Below are 22,635 nucleotides of genomic sequence, written 5' to 3'. Positions count from 1 at the left end.
CCAGTTTTTTCCGCACAAGATCTTATCTTGCACGGAGGGCGCAGTTTCTTCGGAAAAGAACTTTTTCCATACTACATGGCTCTAGTGGACTCGAACCTGGTTCCTCAGATTACGAGTCTGGCGCTCTACCACTAGACCATACTGCCGCCCTTAATACCGCTAGTATATAAAGCATATAGTATCGGACTAAGTACTGCTCCTTGTGGTAACCCTTTATAAACTCTTCTATGTTCTGTTTCCTGACCATTAACTATAAATTAGCCATTTACCTATAAATCTCAAAATATTTTTTGGACACTTGAGTTTCTTTAACTTTCTCATTAAAATACTGTATATTACGTTATCATACGCCGATGACACATCCAAAAAAGCTGCCAGTATGTATTGGTTTTTGTACATACCATTTCTGATATCCGTCGTCAATTTCACTAGATTTTCCGCACATGACCGTCCTCTTCTAAATCCATTCTGATCCTTATCTAATTTGTTCTCTCGTTCAGCTCACCAAACTAAGCGTTCGTTAACCATTCTCTCCATTACCTTGCCTACACATGATGATAATGCAATCGGTCTCACTTTTTCCTTACCTATTTTATCTATAAACATTGTCTGATATTTTCTCCAATCTTCCGGGTACCAATCTGTTGTCCAAACCTCATTACAGATGTTCAGTAATGCCTCTTCCATCTCCTCTGTCATATCTTTCAGCATTTTATATTCTATTCCATCTCTTCCTGGTGCTGAATTTTTTCTGATCATCTCCAGTGCTCTGTTCAGTTCTTCCCGTGTAAACTTGTCTTCCAGACTTGTTTCCTTGTATACTTCTCCATCCTTTCCCATCATTTCCGTTGGTACGCTTGGTGGTGCTAGCTTCTGTATTTCTTTCCTAATTTCTTCTTCTCTACTCTTGTGTGTCCAGCTGTTCCAATTTATTTTCTTCTTGACGTTCTTGAATATTCTTATTGTGTTCCAAACATATGTCGGACTAGTAAATCTATTGATTGATGCACAGAATTTATCAAAACTATTTCTCTTCTTGCTGTTGATAATTTTCTTCGCCTCAGCTTTCCTTTTGTTGTATTCCATTAATGAATGTAAATTTTTCATTTTTTTTAAATTCTTTAATGCATTTTGTCTTCTCGTTATAGCTTCTTCACACTCCGCATCCCACCACTTGACTTTTCTTCCCCTTGGTCTTTCTTCTTGTTTCTTCTTCTTCTTTTCCTCTTCGCTAGTCGTTTCTTTTTTCTTCCTATAATTTGGTGTAATTTTTTCAATTGTTGTTTTAATAATTTCCACAAAGGCCCTATATTTCTCATCCATGTCGGTATTATTGTCAAATAACGCGTCCTTAATCTTGTCCTTGTTTTCATCTATGAGTCTTCTCATATTTTCTTTGTAGTCTATCCATTTCGTTTTCTTTGTGGTAATTTTATTTGTCTTCTTATTGTAGCTTGTAATTTCTGATCCTATTCTAATCTCTATTGGATAATGATCCGAGTCCCACGGGTCCTTTATTTGTTCATATTCCATGTTGTCATATATATTTGTAGTAGCGAATGCTAAGTCTAAATTATTAGAGTTTTGACCAATCGCACCGATTCTAGATAGCGTATCTTCGTTAACACAAATATATTCCCGATTGTACATTAACTCATTTAATATCTCTCCATTCTGATCAATGTCTTGGCAATTCCACTGTGTGTGATGAGCATTGAAATCTCCTGCTATTATTGTTTCCAAGTCCTTTTTCTCAAATTTGTATATATCCTTCCATGCTGCTTCCGTGAGTTTTCCTGGTCTTCTATATATTGCTATTATATTCATCTTCTCTGCTGTATTTATCAGTCTTACTCCTATTATGTCCAAACTTTCATGTATCTTCTTCCATCCGTTTATTATTTCGAATTCTATGTTATCTCTAATGCATATTGCTACTCCTCCACTTTTACCTCTACTATCTTTACGATAAGTTCTATATCCTGAAAAATTTATATTATTTTTATTACTCTTTGTTTCCGTTAAAATCATAATATCGTAATCTTGTACTCTTTTATATATTTCGTTCTTCTTTCCTTGATATCCTCTACAGTTCCAAATTGCTATTTTTAGTGTGAACGTGACTAATATTTAGAAGCGGCTCTGTGAAGTACCCGGTCTCCTTCACGTGCCACTCCCCTGCCTCTTCCTTTCCAAAAATCTTTTTTGATATCGCCTACTATCATCCTTTGTCTTCTATTTTTTTCTTCTAATTCTAATTCCTTTTTTCTTTGTATAATTTCTTCTTTAACTCTCCCTGCTTCCTCTTGGTCACTTATTCTTAATTCCTTTTGTTCTGGTCCTTGTATCATTTCCTGTATGATCCTTCTGAATTCCCAATCATGATCTGTATAGTATTTCAATTTCGCAGCCAAGTTTATAATAATATCCTATTCTCTATTCAATCCCTCCGGGATCTTTTGTATTGACTCTGCTCTGTTGTCTTGTGCCTCTTCCTCTGTTGTTTCCATTTTATTTTCCGATACTTCAGTATCCCATCTTTCGTCTTGTCTACTCGTATCTTTGTATGCAATTCCTCTTTTTTCTTTTGTTATCTCCTCACTTCTGTTATCGAATTGTTTATAGTATTCGTTATCTCTTCTACCTTGATGATTTTTATTGATTTTCACTTTGTCTTTATATGCTATTGTTCTTCTTTGTTTATTATCCTCCCTTTCCTCTTCGTATACTATTGTTTTCCTTATTACCGGCTGAACTTCGCTTTTCTCTCCTTCTCTTCTTTGCGGTGGTAATTTTGGCCATTCGGTCGGTTTCTCATATCTATCATATTCTTGGTCTTGGTCTTTCTCTTTCCCTGCTAATATTCGTTCTGCTTCCCTACGAGAAACATTTGAATATCCCATTGTCAGATTAATATTCTTGTTCGTTTCATATACTCTGCACCCTCTATATGTGGATCTATGTTTTCCTCCACAATTTCTACATTTATTTTCCTTCGTGCAATTTCCATGTGCTATTTCTCCACATATAATACATCTCTCCTCACTCTTACATGCCGATTTAATATGGCCGTATCTGAAACATTTAAAACATTGTTTCACTGAGGAAATAAATGGTCTAATCTTATAATCGCCGTCCTTCTTCCAAATAGATCTAGCTTTTTCCGCACTGTATCTCCACTAAATGTAATTATTAAATTTCCTGTATCTTCTTCTATTAGTTTGTTCTCTTCCTTGTCCCATTTCTTTCTATACATGCGTCCAATCTTCTCCACGTTGTCATGATCATCCATTGAGTCCCACAGGTCCACTATGCTATCACCCCAGTCTGTAATAACTCCTACAAATTTCGAGCCTCTCTGGTCAATTTCCGCAGTGAACCCTATGGTATCCGAGCTTTTGTTGATTGCCTCTAAACAGATATTAGCATCGTTACAATTTTTAAATTTACATAATGCTGATGAAAATGATAACATTATTATCTCGTCCGGTTTTTTCGCCTCCCGTGTAAGTACTTTCCATATTTTAAAAAAATTCTTACCTCTTTTTGTTTGTATCCCATCCCTTTTTAACTTTAATATTATTTTATAAGTATCGTTGGTCCCTTCTTTAAACTTAACCTGCTTCTTTCCCATCACTTCTGAAGCGTCTATTTCACTTATCCTTTCCAGCATTCCTTTATAACAAATATACTCATCCCTCGACCACTTCTTCTTCGTTGTTGTATCCCCCTCTGCCATCCTTACTTTGTTCGTATTTAGTTCCGTATTTTCACTCCTCGTTTTAACTGTATTCACGTGTTCTGTACTCTGTACTTACAGTGTCCGTTTCCATTTCACTAGCCGTATCGTATCTAGTCTCTTCCAGGTTGGCCACTCCTGATTGGTCCATTGGATCTTCTGTGTTGACGTCACTCCCTTTTAATTGGTCATTACCGTCTTCCTTGTTGTTCATCTTCATAGTTGTCACTTCCGCCTGTATTTTGGCGCGCTTATCCTTCGCCATTTTCTTCCCTTCTACTATCTTCCAATCTCCTTCTTCCTGCGAGTATCCCTCTGTATACATCTCCTTCTTATTTTCCATATTTTCGTTGCCCGCTGATCTTTTCTGTCCTGCCATTATTCTTTCCTTGCCGTTAACTGCCGCTACATTTAACGTTTCTTTCTTGGCTAGCGGGATCTTTTCCTATACTTTCTCGTTATTACGCTTTTACTCATATTTCCCCCTCCGGGAGAGGGATTAATCCTATCCCCCTTAGCTTTCCCTATACTTTATTCTATTTATAACCCCCTTATAACCCCTAAGCTACTCTCGTAACCCTCTAGAAGACCTCGAAACTATCAACTTTCACGATCGCAAGCTAGCTAGGTTAAAACACGTGTGTACGCTACGGCGGCTACCACGCAACTCCCACACAACAATTGGGTTGGGTTAGGTTAGTTTTGTCGTTAATTTTTTTCGAAGTGGAGCCTCGGGGACGGAACCCATTGCATCCACGCATACACTTTTCCACTCGCTTTGTTGAAGCAGATAATAGTTGGTCCACCCACACAATATTCTTTCGTTTGCCTTGTAAGCAAATTGTTTTGTTAATAACTTTTTAATAAACAACGAGCGATGGGAAAGGTAAATGACTTTGAACTCCTGAAGGTCAAGGTCAACATCAGTGTCAGTTAAAAGTCGTTTGGGGGTGACTGTGTAAAGGGAAATATTTACCAAAAAACTAATCTAACTCCAAAGCTACTTTTAAAAACTTGAAATTAAAATTTGGTTGAAATAGGCTTGAATTAGTTTTTTTATGCGGGGGAGCCGCAGGCGGAGCCCCTCCCCCGCCTACATGTCTGTCTATACACACATATCAGCAAATTACTTCCCTTATAGTATTGACGTAAAAATATCAAAATTCGGAAAAGACCCTATTCTAAATAATAACCAACACTTTTAACTGACCTAACTCAGTGAGAATTAGTTTTGTCTAGTAAAAACTATTAAAACACATTTTAACAAGTCGATTTTTCAGTCAGATCTAGTTTTCACTGACAGTCCATCGTTATTTCTAGTATTGACCAGTTAATACTTATAGTATTGACGAAAGGCCTTTGATAAAACTAGTTTTGACTAGTTAAATCGGGTATTGATGGAATTCGGGTTCTAACGGTATTATTACTATATACATATAATATGCAGGGTGTTTTGTTTTAAATGATACAGTCGATTATCTCATCAACTAATGATTTTATTTAAAAATGATAAAGAAAAAAGGCCAGTGATCGAGCAAATAATAAATTATTAATTGATAAATAAATACATAGGGACGTTTCGACTACACCGAGTCATCTTCAGCCATAATAATTTAAACTAACGTACATATAATTAACTTGGAAAGGTCAATGAGAAACATATATAAAAGTAAGAAGAAGAAAGAAAGAAAAAAATTATTAATAAATACGCTGGAAAGTCGTACACCAATAAAATTAGCATGAAACCACATCACAGTTCGAAAGCTTAAATACATATCTGAAATTATCTGAAGTCAGGGATAAACCGGAGATGGAATGTCTTTTTACACATTGACTACACAATCGAAACGAACAACCTTTTTTTGGACTTTAATTCTTGGACCCGATTTATTCTCGCTACCGAACGAGGAATTAATTATGGATTTGACTACATTCCATCTCCGGTTTATCCTTGACTTCAGATAATTTCAGATATGTATTCAAGCTTTCGAACTGTGATGTGGTTTCATGCTAATTTTATTGGTGTATGACTTCCCAGCGTATTTATTAATAATTTTTTTCTTCTTTCTTCTTCTTACTTTTATATATGTTTCTCATTGACCTTTCCAAGTTAATTATATGTACGTTAGTTTAAATTATTATGTCTGAAGATGACTCGGTGTAGTCGAAATGTCCTTATGTATTTATTTATTAATTAATAATTTATTGTTTGTTCGATCACTGGCCTTTTTTCTTTATCATTTTGTACACATACGAGCGAGTATTTCCTTTATTCTAATTTTATTTAAAAAAAAATGTTTTAGTCGAAAGTTGCATGGTTTGGAGGAGAACACATGATGAAAATATGGACTTGACCTTGAGTGACCTTTTCAAGGTCAGGACAAGGTCACTTTGAATTTTTTAAATGGGACCCCCTATTTTTTATTGCATATTTTTATAGCCCTTGTAGAGACGCTTTCAAAACACTATAATATAGCTCTCTTTCGTTAAGAATTTTCTGAGATATTTCAAATTCTGTCATAATATTTTTAATATAAAATATGAAATATCTCGTAAAATATTCACTTTTCGATAACTTTACGTGCATACTTTTATACGTAGAATAATAAAGGAATCAAATAACAATATTAATTTTTACATTTGCAATTTTGCAAAATTTAATGCGTCTACAAAATGCAATCTTTTTTAAATAATGTTTTAAATGTTTTTTTTACAACAATCGGTTTCTTTCATTATTCTACGTATAAAAGTATGAAGGTATAGTTATCGAAAAGTGAATACTTTAAGAGATATTTCATATTTTATATTAAAAATATTATAACAAAAATGTAAATATCCCAAAAAATTTTTAACGAAAAAGAACTTTATTATAGTGTTTTGAAAACGTCTCGACGAGATCTACAACTTTTATTTTAAAGAAAAAATCAAATTCCATTTGAGAAATTAGTCGCCTTTAAAATTTCTTAAAAACGATGACATCCCTTATGAAAAAGTAGTACTAGCAATCAGTACTCAGTACTGAGTGATCAGTACTCGTAGTATTGAGAGTATTAGTATGTTAATACTCATGAATACTGCAGAATGGTCAGTACTGTGTCTGTCAGTGCTTACAGTACTGGCAGTACTACAAGCAATAATACTCATTAGTACTTCAAAGTATTGAAGTGGTCAGTACTTTATCAGATTAATATTCGGAGTACTATCATGATAGTACTGCCAGTACTGTAAGAAACTAATAGGCACAGTACTGACCATTCTGCAATATTCATGAGTATTAACATACTAATACTGTCAATACTACGAGTACTGATCACTCAGTACTGAGTACTGATTGCTAGTACTACTTTTTCGTAACGTATCTTGAAAATACTAAATTAATAAAATACTAAATTAACACACTAAACTATCAATATGACGTTATTTTGATATCATCTTGACTTTTTGTTCTACTTGGATAGTACTGCGTAAGTAGGGGCCCAGCCGGAGCGCTGATGTCGATTCGACGTCTATAGACGTCGGCGTTCTGGTAGAGGGAGAGTGGGCTCCATTGAGCCACGGGGTCCAATGTGACAGTGCGAGTTTTCTGTATTAACGTTCTACAAAATAGTGACGGTGGGTATGAAAACTTTCGTTTTCAAAACATATAACTTCCATCAAAAAATTATGCCGAAATAAGCATAGATACTTTAGTTAAAGGCAGATATGTAATTGCAGCCTTGCAAAGTAAATTTTTACTTGTCATAACTTTTTGATATGTATAATATGGATTTCTAGAGATTCTACAGTTAAAAAAAATGTATAAGACGTTTGTCGGGATCTAGGTTCAATACCAACGTGCGCATAAAAACGTTTAATTGTTCTGTATCTGAAATATTTACGATAAATAATATCGATGTTCAGTGGGGTCCAATGTGACGCAGGTTGATGGGGTCCTCTGTGCCACGCTTACAGAACTACCTAACCTACCTACGTGACAGCGCGAGTTTCCGTAGTGTGTTTCGATCGCGGAATAGTAAATGTTAGTGCCTAAATTTTCCTATAAAATGAAATAATTTCCATCGATAATCATATCCACACTTTCATTTTCTCTTTTTTTCACCCTTTAGTTACAGATCACATGTAATCGAGTCGCTGTGAGGCAATATTCGTTGATCTCTGCTAGGTTACGACAAAAAGTAAGGTTATAGGACTTTGTTTTCAGTTTTCAATTTCTTAGGTCATCTGATGAAACAAATATGACACGATTATTGATAAATTGGTTCTCTGGCACAGTCTTGGTTTTTCAATTGACCAAAGATTTGTAATAAACAGGATTTAAACAGATCTCTTCTACGTGTCACAGGGTACCCTACCTTTCACATTACATATTACAGTGTACCCTACGCTATGGCTCAATCGACCCCACGCGTGGGGTCCACTGTGACAAACGCAGCATTTCGAAATATCATTATTTTTGCAAAATATTTCTGAAAATTTACTTCTTAAATCATTTACAAACAAAGTTTATTATATTAAACATCGAATAGTCTCATTTATATTATAATGAAGTTATTAAAAATTATTTTTAATGTGATTTGAAAAAACGTGGTTCAAGGGTGCCCACTCTCCCTACTGCGCCTGTACCACACGTTAGTATCCCACGATTATTCGATAAGTACTAAAAGAGTACTGGACGGAGTACACTAGAGGAAGTACTGAAGGAAGTACTGAATGAGTATTGGATGAGTACTGGGAAAGAGTACTGACGAAGTCAGTATGGTCGAATTTAGTAGTACTTTGAATACTTATGTCTCCAGTACTTTCACCAATACTTTTTCCAGTATTAAAACCAGTACTACTTTTTTATAAGGAATAACTCATATCATGTGTCCCCTTTAGACCATACAACTTTTGTCCAAAATATTTTTCCATATCTTTCATATTTTTCGAGATATTTGCCTGCGTCGATTAAGGTGGTTCTTGGATTTAGGTCAAATTTAGATAACCCGGAAAATATGATATTAAATGAAAGGTTAACGTTCCTAGAGTGTGTCTGAAAAATTTCGAATTTTTTTACCGCTTGGTTCCGGAGATATATGTCCGTAAACTTTGCCAATTTTACACGGTGATAATAGGGAAAGGAGGGTCAAATCGCACATTTATAGAATACGTTCATACTTCTCGAATAGATAAACGAATAAAAAACTGTTTAATCGATGCAATAAACATTTCTAAAGATACTGACGCGACACCAAACTGATTGACCGTACCGTATATAAATAAAGCGAAACTTTCGACAAACTTTCGGCAAGTTTCGACACGACACGAGAGTCATGGCGGCCGTCTTGAGTGGCTGCTTGGCAACGTCGCACGCGTCAGCTGACGTACAAGACGCGTGTCCTACCATTCTCCCACCGCTGAATGGAGGTTACAAGGATAACATATCTTTTTCGGCAGTTGTATGAATATATTCACTATCGCGGAATTGTAGAAATTGTGACATATATTTTTTCTATTTTAGTATATTTTATTCTTTACCGGCGTGATCATATTTATGGTTATATCACCAACTCTAGTCAAATTTGTAACTTTGCTCTGATATTTTCAGTTTATAGCAACGGTTAAATGAGAAAAAACCTTAAGGAATAATTAACTTTAATGTATGCGGATTTTTACATACTAAATCATTCATATTTGTCACTAGTAACAATAGTTGTTTTTGTGACTTCAAAGTACTGCAAGAACCACCTTAAAATAACTCACTCTATATTCTGAGTAGTATACGAGAATTTACGAAAAATAACATACTACTGTGAAATATTACAAGTATGTCCTGAGAATTTATGAGAAATAATATACTACTATAGAGATGTTATAGAAATGTTCGAAGTATATTATATACGGTACGTATATTTATAGTACGAGTACAGAACATTCGAATGATATCATGTGCTGTATAGAATATTATAAAATTTTAAAAATAGCTGTGGAATCGATTGTATTTTGTTTGTAGATTATCCGACAATTAATCAACGATAGCTGCTGTTCTTTGCTACAGTTCAACAAATGTATTTGTTAATTATAAACAATTTGAAGAGACTACAAAAACTTCTTAACTTCACTACAAAACTCTACAAACAAAATACAATTAACTACAAAGAGCTTTTTTTATTTTATAATATGTTGATGCATCATATGATGTTAGCCGACGACTGACACTTAAAATATTTAATTAAAAATTAATTATGGACTAACAAACGAAAATAAATACATTACAGTAATCTACAAATGAAATACAACCGATTCCACACCTATTTTTTTAATTGTATATAAAATAAGCGAACCTATATATATATATATTTCAGAACAGCACCTATTTTGGAACACTTTAATTTTTCTCATATTAGCCGTCACGTAATATCAAATTTTGATGTTAGTGACAAAGAGCATTATGATGACGGCTAACATGAGAAAAATTAAAGTGTGATTAGGTGCTGTTCCGAAATACGTTCGCTTACTCTATAGTCGGCTAGTTTCATGGTCTACAATTAAAAATAATTAATTAAAAATTAATTATAAACTAACAAACGAAAATAAATGCACTACAATAATCTACAAACGAAATACAATCGATTTCACACCTAATTAAAAAAAAAGTCAGTTGTCGGCTAACATCATCGAATCAATATATATGCGCGTTCTAGTATTATATACATATGTATATGTCGTAGGCTTTTAGAAAAATCAGCCCGTTAGCTAAAATCCTAAGAACTTAGCTAAACGCCGGCCAATAGAATAATCAACCGTGAATTAGTGTAATATCCTAGTAAATTCAGCCTCTTAGGCTAAAAGCCGGCTGTTAGCCTAACGGCCTGACACGCTTTGGGCAGTTAGAAAAATGATCATTGGATAGCATTGCGAATGTAAACAAAACATTTAATTACACATATACATTATTATATACATTATTATTTATTAATGCAAGTTGAGCTCATGTGGTAACGAGAGTTGCACAAAATCTTTGCTTTAAAGCAAGCACACCTGTTCGTCCGACACTGATTCTTGGCTATTTTACAATTACATTTTTTTATACCCCTGACCACCACTTGCTGACTGCTTTGCAGTAGCTTCTCTCAAGGTGAGAAATATGTCATGTGATTTGGTAATTCGCCATTTTTCTTTGATATAATAAAGTATTTTATCTCTACCTCCGTGGCCAGTTTGGATGTGAACTTCCATCAGTTTCTCATAATAATCCTCAAGTGCCTCCATATAAATCACTGGTTCGCTTGCGTTTTGTCTTTTTACAATTACTCGCGTTTCAGATCCAATTTTCGCAAGTTCATACGTCTTACCATAGTGATAATGAGAGATAGTCTGTTTTGAATTGGAATTTTCAAGCTCTTCTAACATTTTAATCACACGAAGCATGTGTTCACTTGTTATAAAAAGGCAGAATAGACAAAAGAAGAAGACAATGGTTAATATGGATAATGCGCAAACAACAAAAATAAATAAATAGATAAATAATAAATTAATAAGTGAATTAAATAAAATTGATTTAGTATGCTTACATATTCGTATATCGTCAATGGTGAAATGAAATAATAATTGGTAGTCATGCAGAAATCGCAAAAGACCATAATGTAAGTTTTGCACGTCAAATTATCGCTTCTTCTGCCATTTGAATTCAAATTGAACTGATCTAAAGAGTCAATATTAAAAACAATGACATGTAAGTCATAACAAATATTAAAAGTATAATTATATAGCCGTTATGACCTTGTCATATATTATATTTGAATTCTCCGAATCTTTTTAAATGTTTTGTTTACATTTGCAATGCTATCCAATGATCATTTTTCTAACTGCCCAAAACGTGTCAGGCCGTTAGGCTAACAGCCGGTTTTTAGCTTAAGAGGCTGAATTTACTAGGCTATTACACTAATCCACGGTTGATTATTTTATTGGCCGGCGTTTAGCTAAGTTCCTAGGATTTTAGCTAACGGGCTGATTTTTCTAAAAGCCTATATATATACGACATATATATATATATATTTCAGTAATAGCATACAAAGATTTAAAGTCTAAACAATTTATAAGAAGCAAACAATTTCAGAAATCTATTGACGGAGTGACAGCGGTGCCATTGGTGGGGCTAAAATCACGCGACTGGGAAATTGATTCGTTGTTGAGATATCGCACCGTCGAGCAGTTGACTTCGGCCAAATTAACTCTACAATCACTGGCGCGGCTACTCAAAGAAATCAGTAATATCGTTATCACGGATGTAGTAGGAAACAGAATCAAGACCGCGCTCAAATTGGTGCACGAGTCCGCCGAGTATCTGCGACGAGGCAATCTCAAGCGTAGTTTCATCCTTAGCAAAGAAGCTTTCGTTATCTCTGAGGCGGCCTTTTCCGATCCAACACTCTTGGCTCTTCTTTACTTTCCGGAGGATCAAAAGTGAGTAAAATATTAAGTATAATATTATCTTTAAAAAAGTGAAAACGATTTAATTTAAAATATGAAACAAAGATAATATTGTTGGTAAAGAAAAACAATGTTATTTCATAACTTAAAAGAAGAAAGTAGGAAATATTATAATTATAGAGTGACCTACATTTTTTAATTGCACATTGCAAATTGCTTTTTTTCCAATGTAATGTTTTTTTTGTACCGCTATAGCATTTTCATTTAAATAAATTAATATAAGGACCCTCGAGATTCAAATATATGAGAAGTAGGGCAGTAAGGGTCAGACGCAGATCCTTGCGCGTAAATTTAATAGATTTATTAATCCTCTTCGTACATTAATCCGAACAATTTCCGGACGTTTCGGCTCCGATTCGAGCCATCTTCAGCAGTAGCGAGAGTTTGTCACACGTTTTTCCTGCCAGAAGGCGAGTTAACTGATTAAAATGTCAGAACCCAGGACCATTTGATCCATATCTGTAATAGTTTCAATCAGTTATAAAAAATATATATAGAGGAAACCTTTAAAACTCACCAAGCGGTCCGAAAAACGTGGAATAAGACGTCATGTATAACATGGATAATATGCGAGGAGACTAAACGTTCTCGTCGACACAACACGTAACGATGAAATGACAAATTTGCAAAGCTTGTTATAGGTCAAAACAACGACGAGTTTGTACATAGTGTGTCAAGTAAGTAAGATAAACTAAGATACTTGGTAAACCAATAGTAAAACAGAATTTGAGGACGTCATATCCGTGAGCATGGATTACAACTTATTCAGAACCGTAATATATGCGTGATATGCAAGAACTCTGTGTCATTTTGTGAGTTAATACCATTCTTTTGAAGTTTGATGTGATCGAGTCATTTCAGAGACTAATCTCCTGGATAAATATATCTCGTTGTCTAAGATTTGGATATTCTCCCAATCGAATTCATGATCAAAATTCCATCTATGATCTGTAATAACCGATTGAGTCGATGTATTTCTGTGAATGTGGTTACGGTGTTCTGAGATTCTAGTTTTTATTTTTCTCATCGTTTGACCCACGTATGACGCGTCACAATTTTTACAGCAAATTTTGTATACCACATTTTTCCTAGATTGAATTGGGAGGATATCCTTCTGTACTCTAATAAAACTCTTAAGTTTGTTGAGGCTATAAAAAGACAAGTTGACATTTTGGTCTTTAACAACCCTTTTAAATTCATCGGAAATGCCCGGAACATATGGAACCGTGAATCAAGTACGTCGCTCCTCTTCCCGCGTGGGTGAAGACTCATTTTGTTTGCGAGTACAATTGTTGAGTAACGATTTTAGTCTAGTATTGATTGTATTAAAGATGAAAGCCAACGGATAGTCATTCTCCGAGACCAAAATGTCAACTTGTCTTTTTATAGCCTCAACAAACTTAAGAGTTTTATTAGAGTACAGAAGGATATCCTCCCAATTCAATCTAGGAAAAATGTGGTGTACAAAATTTGTTGTAAAAATTGTGACGCGTCATACGTGGGTCAAACGATGAGAAAAAGACAGTTGACGTAGCCCTACGTCTACTTTCCTTCGCTGAATACTTTAACATGAAATAGTGACAGTCGACGTAGTTCTACGTTGTTGCTTGCGGCACAGTTGTTACTGTGCTTGTTTCTTTTTTATTTTATAACTGATTGACACTATTACAGATATGGATCAAATGGTCCTGGGTTCTGACATTTTAATCAGTTAACTCGCCTTTTGGCACGAAAAACGTGTGACAAACTCTCGCTACTGCTGAAGATAGCTCGAATCGGAGCCGAAACGTCCGGAAATTGTTCGGATTAATGTACGAAGAGGATTAATAAATCTATTGAATTTACGCGCAAGGATCTGCGTCTGACCCTTACTGCCCTACTTCTCATATATTTTTATTTAAATCAATTACTTTACATAAAATTATTATCTTATAAAATATGTATTATCTCATAAATTAATCTCATAAAATAATTATTATCTATACTCCGTCCAACGAGAGATCATGGTTAAGGGGATGCTGGAGTGACGGCTGAACTTCCTCGATGTCGATAATGTCAACATTTCTAATTTTGTTTTTCCTATATCTGTCTTTGTCTAACGAAATGACATCTGTCTTTGTTCGATTGCTGCGCCATCTCTGCAAGGAATATATATTAGCGATTAGGACTAAGGAATCAGAAATAAAACTGGATGCACAATGAAAAACACAGGCAATAGATTTTTAACCTATCGGAAGTCGTGTATCAAGCCGTGTGCTATGGGGTCGATTCTGTATCTTGGGACAAGGAGATCGATTCTGTATTTTGAGACGAGGTGAAAATTACAAAAGTGAACAGATTTACTAGATTTCGACAAATAAAATTGTAGATTCTCTAGTGAATTTCCTCACTTTTGTAATTTTCACCTCGTCCCAAGATACAGAATCGACCCCGAGGTGAAAATTACAAAAGTGAGGAAATTCACTAGAGAATCTACAATTTCATTTGTCGAAATCTAGTAAATCTGTTCACTTCAGCTTTATTCCTGATTCCTTAGTCCTAATCGCTAATAGCTGCGTTCGGGGAGCGCGCTATTAGCGCTATTTGCTTATTCTATCTTTGTTTTACACCTGATGAGCGATAAAGATATAGAATGATGCAATAGCGCTAAAGGCCCGGGCACATAGAAAAACTTAAGCAGTAAGACGTTAGCAGTAAAGAAATCAACAGTATGAATTCGCTACCGCTTACGTTTTACCTTAAGTTCTTGACTGTGATTGGCTGATTTGCTTACTTCTTAAGTCTTACTGCTTAAGTTTTTCTATGTGCCCGGGCCTTAATAGCGCGCTTTCCAAACGCAGGCGATGGGTGCGTTCAGCAGACACAACTGTTGAGTTCGTCTTATCAACACTCTGCGTTGATTAGTTGGTTCTAAAATTAAGAGCCAATCACGTTCGACTGCTACTGAGCGGCTTGGTCTGCTGAACGCGACCAATAGTTGCTTTCCATTTACACCACTGATATATATACATAGATTGCCGACCGCCTTTATCCGTAGGACTCAGTAGCGTCCCCAAATGGACGGCCGCCATCTTACCCGGCAATTTGCCTCCGAGTGGGAAATTCAAATGAGTTTGACTGAAACTTACGTTTATGTAACGTTTTTGCAATTATTAATAAAAAAAATTAGCATTACCGATGAAACAAATTATAAAATAGCCCAAATATTACAAGATTTTGGGCGGCAGTGTGGTCTAGTGGTAGAGCGCCAGACTCGTAATCTGAGGAACCAGATTCGAGTCCACTAGAGCCATGTAAACATGGAAAGTTTTTTCCGAAAGCTGCGCCCTCCGTGCAAGATAGGCTCTTGTGCGGAACAAACTGGGCTCCGTCTTTCGAAATGAGACGTTAAGCCGTTGGTCCAAAGGGTTAAGCGAGAGGAGAAGGGTAGTATTGGATGAGAATTGAATAAAGGGTTGGGAACGTCCCTACAAAACGCCTTGCAACCCTGAGGGGAGTCAATAAACGTATTTATTTATTACAAGATTTTGTTTAATAAGACAATAATTCTTTATTCAGACAACAAAGATTTCTATTATACGTTGTAATTGCGATATTACAATCAACTTGTCGTGATTCGAGGTATTCCATTGTCGTTCACCTATATTAAATTAATTTTAAAAAAATTTACCTCAACATTTAAACAAAATTATTGTTTTACTATAAGAAGGTGATGTCATCACTTTGTGCAGCCTAAATTGTATAGTCCTCAGAGGAGGTTGAAGAATGACAGTCACCTGAGAAATGAATCAATTGTAAGTTTCATTCTCTTTTATATCAATGTGTAAATAATTTGTGAAGGGTGAAAGGTGATTGCATGCAAAGAAAGATATAAAATTTTGGAAAGAAGAATATATAAGAACTTTTTTTATTTCTAAAACAGACTTAAATTCTGGATAACATATAAAAATAGAAGAAAAGCAAATAATATTGTACAAGGTTTCTTTATATATATAAAAGTTCAAGTTATGCGACGCTCCTTATATGTGCAACCAGACCATTTCTCGATTCTTATAGTGTCTAACATTGCGACCAATTTGACGACTAGTACATATCTTAGCTAAAGCATTCATTCTTATTTCTAAATACTCTTTGATAATATAAATTAACTTTGATAATAAAAATACATGTCCAGAGAGTTCTTCAGTCGTATCATCAAATATGAGTATTTAAATCAGGAAAAAGATTACTCCTAGAATCTGATAACAGTTCTCTCAATATCTTTGAGCATAACATAGCACCAAATTAAGGCTCTGTTAGAACTTTACCTCTATTGCAATTTATTGTCCTTCTGAACAACTTCTCTGTCGCTAAAGCTAGTGTATATACGCCTAACGATGGAGGTATCAAATTACCCCTGCTTTTAGTCACAATTAATCTCAAAGCATTTTTATGCGATAAATACTCTGTAGCATTATCTGAATAATTAGTTTCAATATTGTTCTTAAGACTAGGTTCAATATCACAACACATAAGAGCTCCACGACATGTTTCACATTTAATTCTCGTCCAAACCTTACGAACTACATAGCCACATATGTAAGCAATAGCATTCTGTGAAAAACCACTCAGTAGTTCTGGCAACTCGCAATAGCATATTCATATTCCCCAACCATTTATTGAAGAGTTCTGGTTTTTCCAAGGGAAACCTATATAGAATAATGTTTGAGAATGAGCTTGTCTGATAGAATGCTAACACACGGATGAGTAGATCATACAACGGGGTAATTGAAATGAACAGATCGGCACTGAGTTTCAGGATTTATTTCTTTCACAGAGTCGTAAATCACTATATACACTATATACACTGCGTTAAGTACTAATTAACCGAGCGTGAGCGGTTTATACAACAACGATGAGTACCGTGCTAAACTGATTTACTTGCGTAGAGTACAACGTGAGGCCGTTGAATCGTTCCGATTACAATCAGCAGCCACGTGGCTTTAGAAATGAGACGTTTCACGAGATTAACCAACGAGACACTGGACCTCAGTTTAATTAATCCGCGTAACAATCTTAATGAGGTCCATTGGCCTCAAAGATGAGGTTTATCCTTACTGAGTGCCCGACAGAATAAATGATTACGCGAGCGTTAGAATTTAGACTGCCATTGTTCACGAAAGCAAGAGAGTAACTGCCGGAATGCCGGCGATATCGGCAAGGCGAAGGCCGGAGCATGCTAGCATCACGTGCCATCGCTATTCGAAACGATCCGCACGATCGTCCAGGAGGTGCTGCCACCTCACTGGGCTTGACTACCGCACTCCTGAACAAATAAATATCGAATAAATGTAAATGAAATGTAAAACTCTAGAACTAATGTCAAATAATACAACATTTGGAGAATATACCTGAAGAATGAGTAAGGAGATTGATGCGAACGCTTGCGCTTGCATATTACACAGGATGTCGAGGGATCTTCGAAACGAGTTGGAACACTATTACGTTTCAAGCGTACTCTAAATTCAGATCTGTCAAAACAGTCCTCAGTAAAGTCATCTGAACACAATAAGCTTTCTTTACTAGGTTTCCAATGCTTTAAGGGTACATTGTTAACCCATTGTTTTAGTAGAAATATATCTGCTAAAGGAAACCTGTAAAAGATGGATCATACAGAATAGAACAAAATGTTAAATATTTCAATAACTAGTTTTCTTTAGCAATCTATACTATGAAATGTGAAAATAATTAATTGACAAACCCGAAAACATAACCTGTAGTTGTCACATTTCATAAATGTTGTGTATAGATTATTCAATTTATATTTACTTATGATATGTTCGTCCACATCCTTTTTTTTTACGCTTTGACAAAAGCAACATCTCACCATTTCTCAAAACAATTATTCAATAAGTGTTTTTATGCACCTACGCACCTACGCGCACCCGTACGCACCCGACAGAGTCCACCACGCATGCGCGTACTTCGGACGTGTAAAATGGCGAACCTTCAATTGGGTACATCGCCAAGGGCCTATCGGCAATCCATTATATATATATCAGTGATTTACACTCAAGTGATCTGATACTACGTTTACGCGAGCGTTACTTCTGTAGTAACTTACGATAAATCACTCGTTTACGCGAAGTAAATTATCGTAAGTTACTACAAAATCCCGTTTACGCGAAGAAAAATCCTGTTTACGCGAAGGAATTATCGTAAGTTACTACAGAAGTAAAGCTCGCGTAAACGTAGTATGAGTCACTCACTTATGTGAGTATTTTATACTCAGGTAAGATATGTCATTTTGTATTTACCTGCTTATTTTGGTGACAAAGCTATCGCATAATAAAATAATACAGGTCCATAGCCTCACTTTTAATGTGAGTTTATTAGATTCATTAAAGCACATGGTCTCGATTGTGGATAAAAACTCAGTTGAATCTCACTTGCCAGCATGCAAAAAGAACGTACATTTAACTGAGTTATGACGTCACAAGTGAGAATTATCTGAGTTTTGATGTAAATGGAAAGCAACTAATATCTGTTCCTTATATTTTTCATTGTGCGGAGGCCATTAGTTCTGCGCATAGGCGAGCAAAGTGGGGGTAAAATCCCTAGAGTGTGGCATACCGTATACGTAAGAGCACGAAGTAAGAGAGAAGGATGTCGAACTCCGTGAAACAAAAGTGGTCCCGATTAGTGGCATCTAATTGAGAGGGAGTCCGCTGAAAGGAATGGATTCTTATCGATGGGCGCCATTTTTAATCTATAGTGCATGTAATATATACTGTAGGATTTTCAGCACTCGTGAACGCACCCTAACCTTACCCGGCCAGCCCGGTCTCTTACTTCGTGCTCCGTTTGTTTACGTGCATTTGCATCGTGAAATCACGTGCTTCGTGCGGGAAATAGAGTCCGTTGGTGACTGTTGGTGACCGTAAACGTATTCGGACATGTTCTGTTCTGTCCTTTATTATTTTGCTGATATTTTGTGAAATTTGCTGATGCTCAGCGTTGAGTTTGGACTAATTATTTCGAGTAAGGAAAGAAAATACAGCTCGCACGGAAAAAATGTTGCAATGTTGGCGTGACAATGGAATTGCTGCAAGAGGCATCAATGAATTGAGCAAAAAAAGTCGCATCTGTGAGTTGCATTTTGAGAAAGATGATATTCTCAGAGAAGATATTTTTTACATGGCAGATGGTGCAACTATTACGGTACAACGTAAAATACCAAAGTTGAAAGAAGATGCTGTTTCATCTATTTTTCCATCGGAGATCAGTTACTGTCGTTTGAATCCCATTAACGAGGAGAAACCGAAAGAACAGCAGAATGGAGAAACGAGCATTACGGCTCAGTTGAAGAGTACGGTTAATTGTTCCGTTTCCGTGCCAGCTGAATGTGAATTAGACAATCCTATTTTACATCACGAACAAGGCGAGTTGCAAACGTGGACTGAAATAAAGAAAAATCTGACAAGTCTTACTCTTACATCAGAATACTGCATGTCCGTGATCGCAGAGGAGATGGTAATGTGGGTCTACTGGAAGGAAGATTTATCTTCCTGTACATGGCGTGCTATACTTGACAAAAATATGACACTTCATGTAAGTACCTATCATTGGGTATATTGTAAGATTATAGGTGCTTTCCAGTTAACGACTCAAGTCGACACAAGCGTCATTCTGTCTCTTTTCAACATCTAGTGAGCAACAAAGTGTCATATTTTTGTCAAGTATAGCACGCCATGTACAGGAAGATAAATCTTCCTTCCAGTAGACCCACATTACCATCTCCTCTGTGATCACGGACATGCAGTATTCTGATATAAGAGTAAGACTTGTCAGATTTTTCTTTATTTCAGTCCACGTTTGCAACTCGCCTTGTTCGTGATGTAAAATAGGATTGTCTAATTCACATTCAGCTGGCACGGAAACGGAACAATTAACCGTACTCTTCAACTGAGCCGTAATGCTCGTTTCTCCATTCTGCTGTTCTTTCGGTTTCTCCTCGTTAATGGGATTCTGTTTAAAGATAAAGTAAGGTCAGTTCAGAGATTGTGTATTTATAGAATCGGACTTACATTTAATAAGAAAGAGCTTTCATAGATGGCTATAGTAATAGCTATAGCTACCGCTTTACGCGTCATAATGTATCAATGCGCGCGACGAAGACCGCGTGGCGGCCCGGGAACCGCTTACGGTTGAGCGTGTATCAATGCGCATGCGGGCACGGGCGTGTTCGTGCGGGCAGCACGGCGAGCAGCCATTCTCGTTCCGAACGTCTTCTACGACGGATCGTCCGTTAAGTTCATTGTAGCTTCACCGTCTTTTGTAATACGTACAGTATTAACGAGTCGTAGATTAACCGATAATTAATTTCTATCGGGTTTTAATACGTTGAGAGAACAGCTGCATCACATTGATCATCGAGAATCTACTATTATACCGAACTTCAGAGAAAGAAAGAGAGACGGAAAACTACGACGCAATCGAAACGTTCTGGAATGTCCTCTCGATTATGAAGGAAGATATCATTTTCTACAATTGAGAGAGCGCTCTTTTTGAGCTTAGTCAATCCGACTAATCATACGAGGAAGTAATTCCGATTAATGACAGTGTTAAGGTAACAAATTACATTCATTTCATTTAATCAGTGATCATAACGGGGACGGCGTTAGATTTACGTCTAACGTGATGATGACCGCATGGTCTATTCAACTCTCCGATCATTGGTTACAGATAAGTCGAGAGCTCTAATTAAAAGAGAGGCTTCTTCATCCTTAAGAAAAATGAGTCGACTCTTCGTGATTGATTACTCATTATTAAGAAAACTGAGCTCAGTATAGATTCCTTTACATTCTCTCCTTTTGTTTGGTTGCAACCATTTCAATAACGAACGACTATTGTAAATCTCTAAATGCATTCTTTCGAGATAACTTTCTAATAGTCCACAATACATTGAATTCTGCGTTACATTGGCTCTTGTATCCTTCGATAGTTCTTAATTAAGATATAAACGAGAAGTGTAATTACACTCGTTACTTGTATTCAATATTGTATGTGCGTTCGTAGCATTCGAGCCACGTTATAACTAACGTTTTCTGTGTTATTAAGATATAATTAGTTTAGTGTAATCTGAGTCGAACTATTCTGCGAATCCTTACTTTTGCATATTGTTTCTTTGCTTCAGAATTAATGTGTCAATCTATAAACAAAGGCATATTATTCCTATTAGTCAGAATAAGTTATTCAACTTATCTTGTCTTTATTCATTCTTTAATCACGTCTAAAGAGTCTCTTTACGAAGCAATAGATAAATTCTATATTGATTATTATTATGCCAATGAGGATTATGTTATGAATAAAAGAAGGTTGACGCATTACTTCAATAATTATTTCATGTATTTGTGCGATAATATTCTCTTGTATGATATTTCATATGTTTGTTTGATATAAACGATTCTTTCTTTGATATAATTAAGTTGAGCTACACTGTACTAAATTACTAATGGCGATATATGACTATTCAGAGATGATACTTTTCTTCCAAAGAATCTTTTGTTGGATATAAGTTTACAATGGTGAATTCCAACGTGTTTCTTAAAACATTTCGAAAGAAAGGATTGTTTCTTTACTAATAATTTCGTTTTCATTATCTTTGATACTGCGTACTTTTATGTATGATATCTGAATATCTCTCTTTATGTTTATTATACTACTACTTTCCTGCGAGTAAGTACATTGAATTACGAACTAAATCAAATGCACAGTCTCTGAACCATCCATTTTGTATTGTTTCTAGCTTCCTTCATTAAATCATAAGACCTGGCTTCTGAGCGAGCTAGTGCATTTTAAACAGATTCAAACGACAGTAACTGATCTCCGATGGAAAAATAGATGGAACAGCATCTTCTTTCAACTTTGGTATTTTACGTTGTACCGTAATAGTTGCACCATCTGCCATATAAAAAATATCTTCTCTGAGAATATCATCTTTCTCAAAATGCAACTCACAGATGCGACTTTTTTTGCTCAATTCATTGATGCCTCTTGCAGCAATTTCATTGTCACGCCAACATTGCAACATTTTTTTCGTGCGAGCTGTATTTTCTTTCCTTACTCGAAATAATTAGTCCAAACTCAACGCTGAGCATCAGCAAATTTCACAAAATATCAGCAAAATAATAAAGGACAGAACAGAACACGTCCGAATACGTTTACGGTCACCAACAGTCACCAACGGACTCTATTTCCCGCACGAAGCACGTGATTTCACGATGCAAATGCACGTAAACAAACGGAGCACGAAGTAAGAGACCGGGCTGGCCGGGTAAGGTTAGGGTGCGTCACGAGTGCTGAAAATCCTACAGTATATGTTACATGCACTATAGGTTGAAAATGGCGCCCATCGATAAGAATCCATTCCCTTCAGCGGACTC

General features: G+C 35.8%; 1 protein-coding gene and 1 long non-coding RNA gene across 3 annotated transcripts in view; one reads left to right on the top strand and one right to left on the bottom strand.

Moving 5' to 3' along the window:
* LOC139784528 (GPI transamidase component PIG-S-like) overlaps window positions 1-22,635 on the top strand; it is a 43,231-nt gene that overhangs the window by 12,268 nt on the left and 8,328 nt on the right. Inside the window, exon 4 of the mRNA XM_071723710.1 lies at window positions 11,838-12,184. Within this exon, the coding sequence (XP_071579811.1) occupies window positions 11,838-12,184 (347 nt within the window). The remainder of the gene's footprint in view (window positions 1-11,837; window positions 12,185-22,635) is intronic.
* On the bottom strand, window positions 17,000-19,089 carry LOC139784530 (uncharacterized). Of its 2 annotated transcripts, XR_011721601.1 has the most exons (4): window positions 18,508-19,089; window positions 18,126-18,223; window positions 17,602-17,844; window positions 17,000-17,516 (listed from the first exon to the last, which is right to left on the bottom strand). It is a non-coding gene; the product is annotated as an uncharacterized lncRNA (long non-coding RNA). The 2 variants fall into 2 exon arrangements; XR_011721600.1 differs by having other exon boundaries at window positions 17,602-18,223.

Source organism: Temnothorax nylanderi, unplaced genomic scaffold, assembly GCF_030848795.1.
Source record: "Temnothorax nylanderi isolate EJ_2023f unplaced genomic scaffold, tnyl_v1.0 TNYL_tig0640_pilon, whole genome shotgun sequence".
NCBI classification, from domain to species: Eukaryota; Metazoa; Arthropoda; class Insecta; order Hymenoptera; family Formicidae; genus Temnothorax; species Temnothorax nylanderi.
This window is presented reverse-complemented; position numbering and strand designations above follow the sequence as displayed.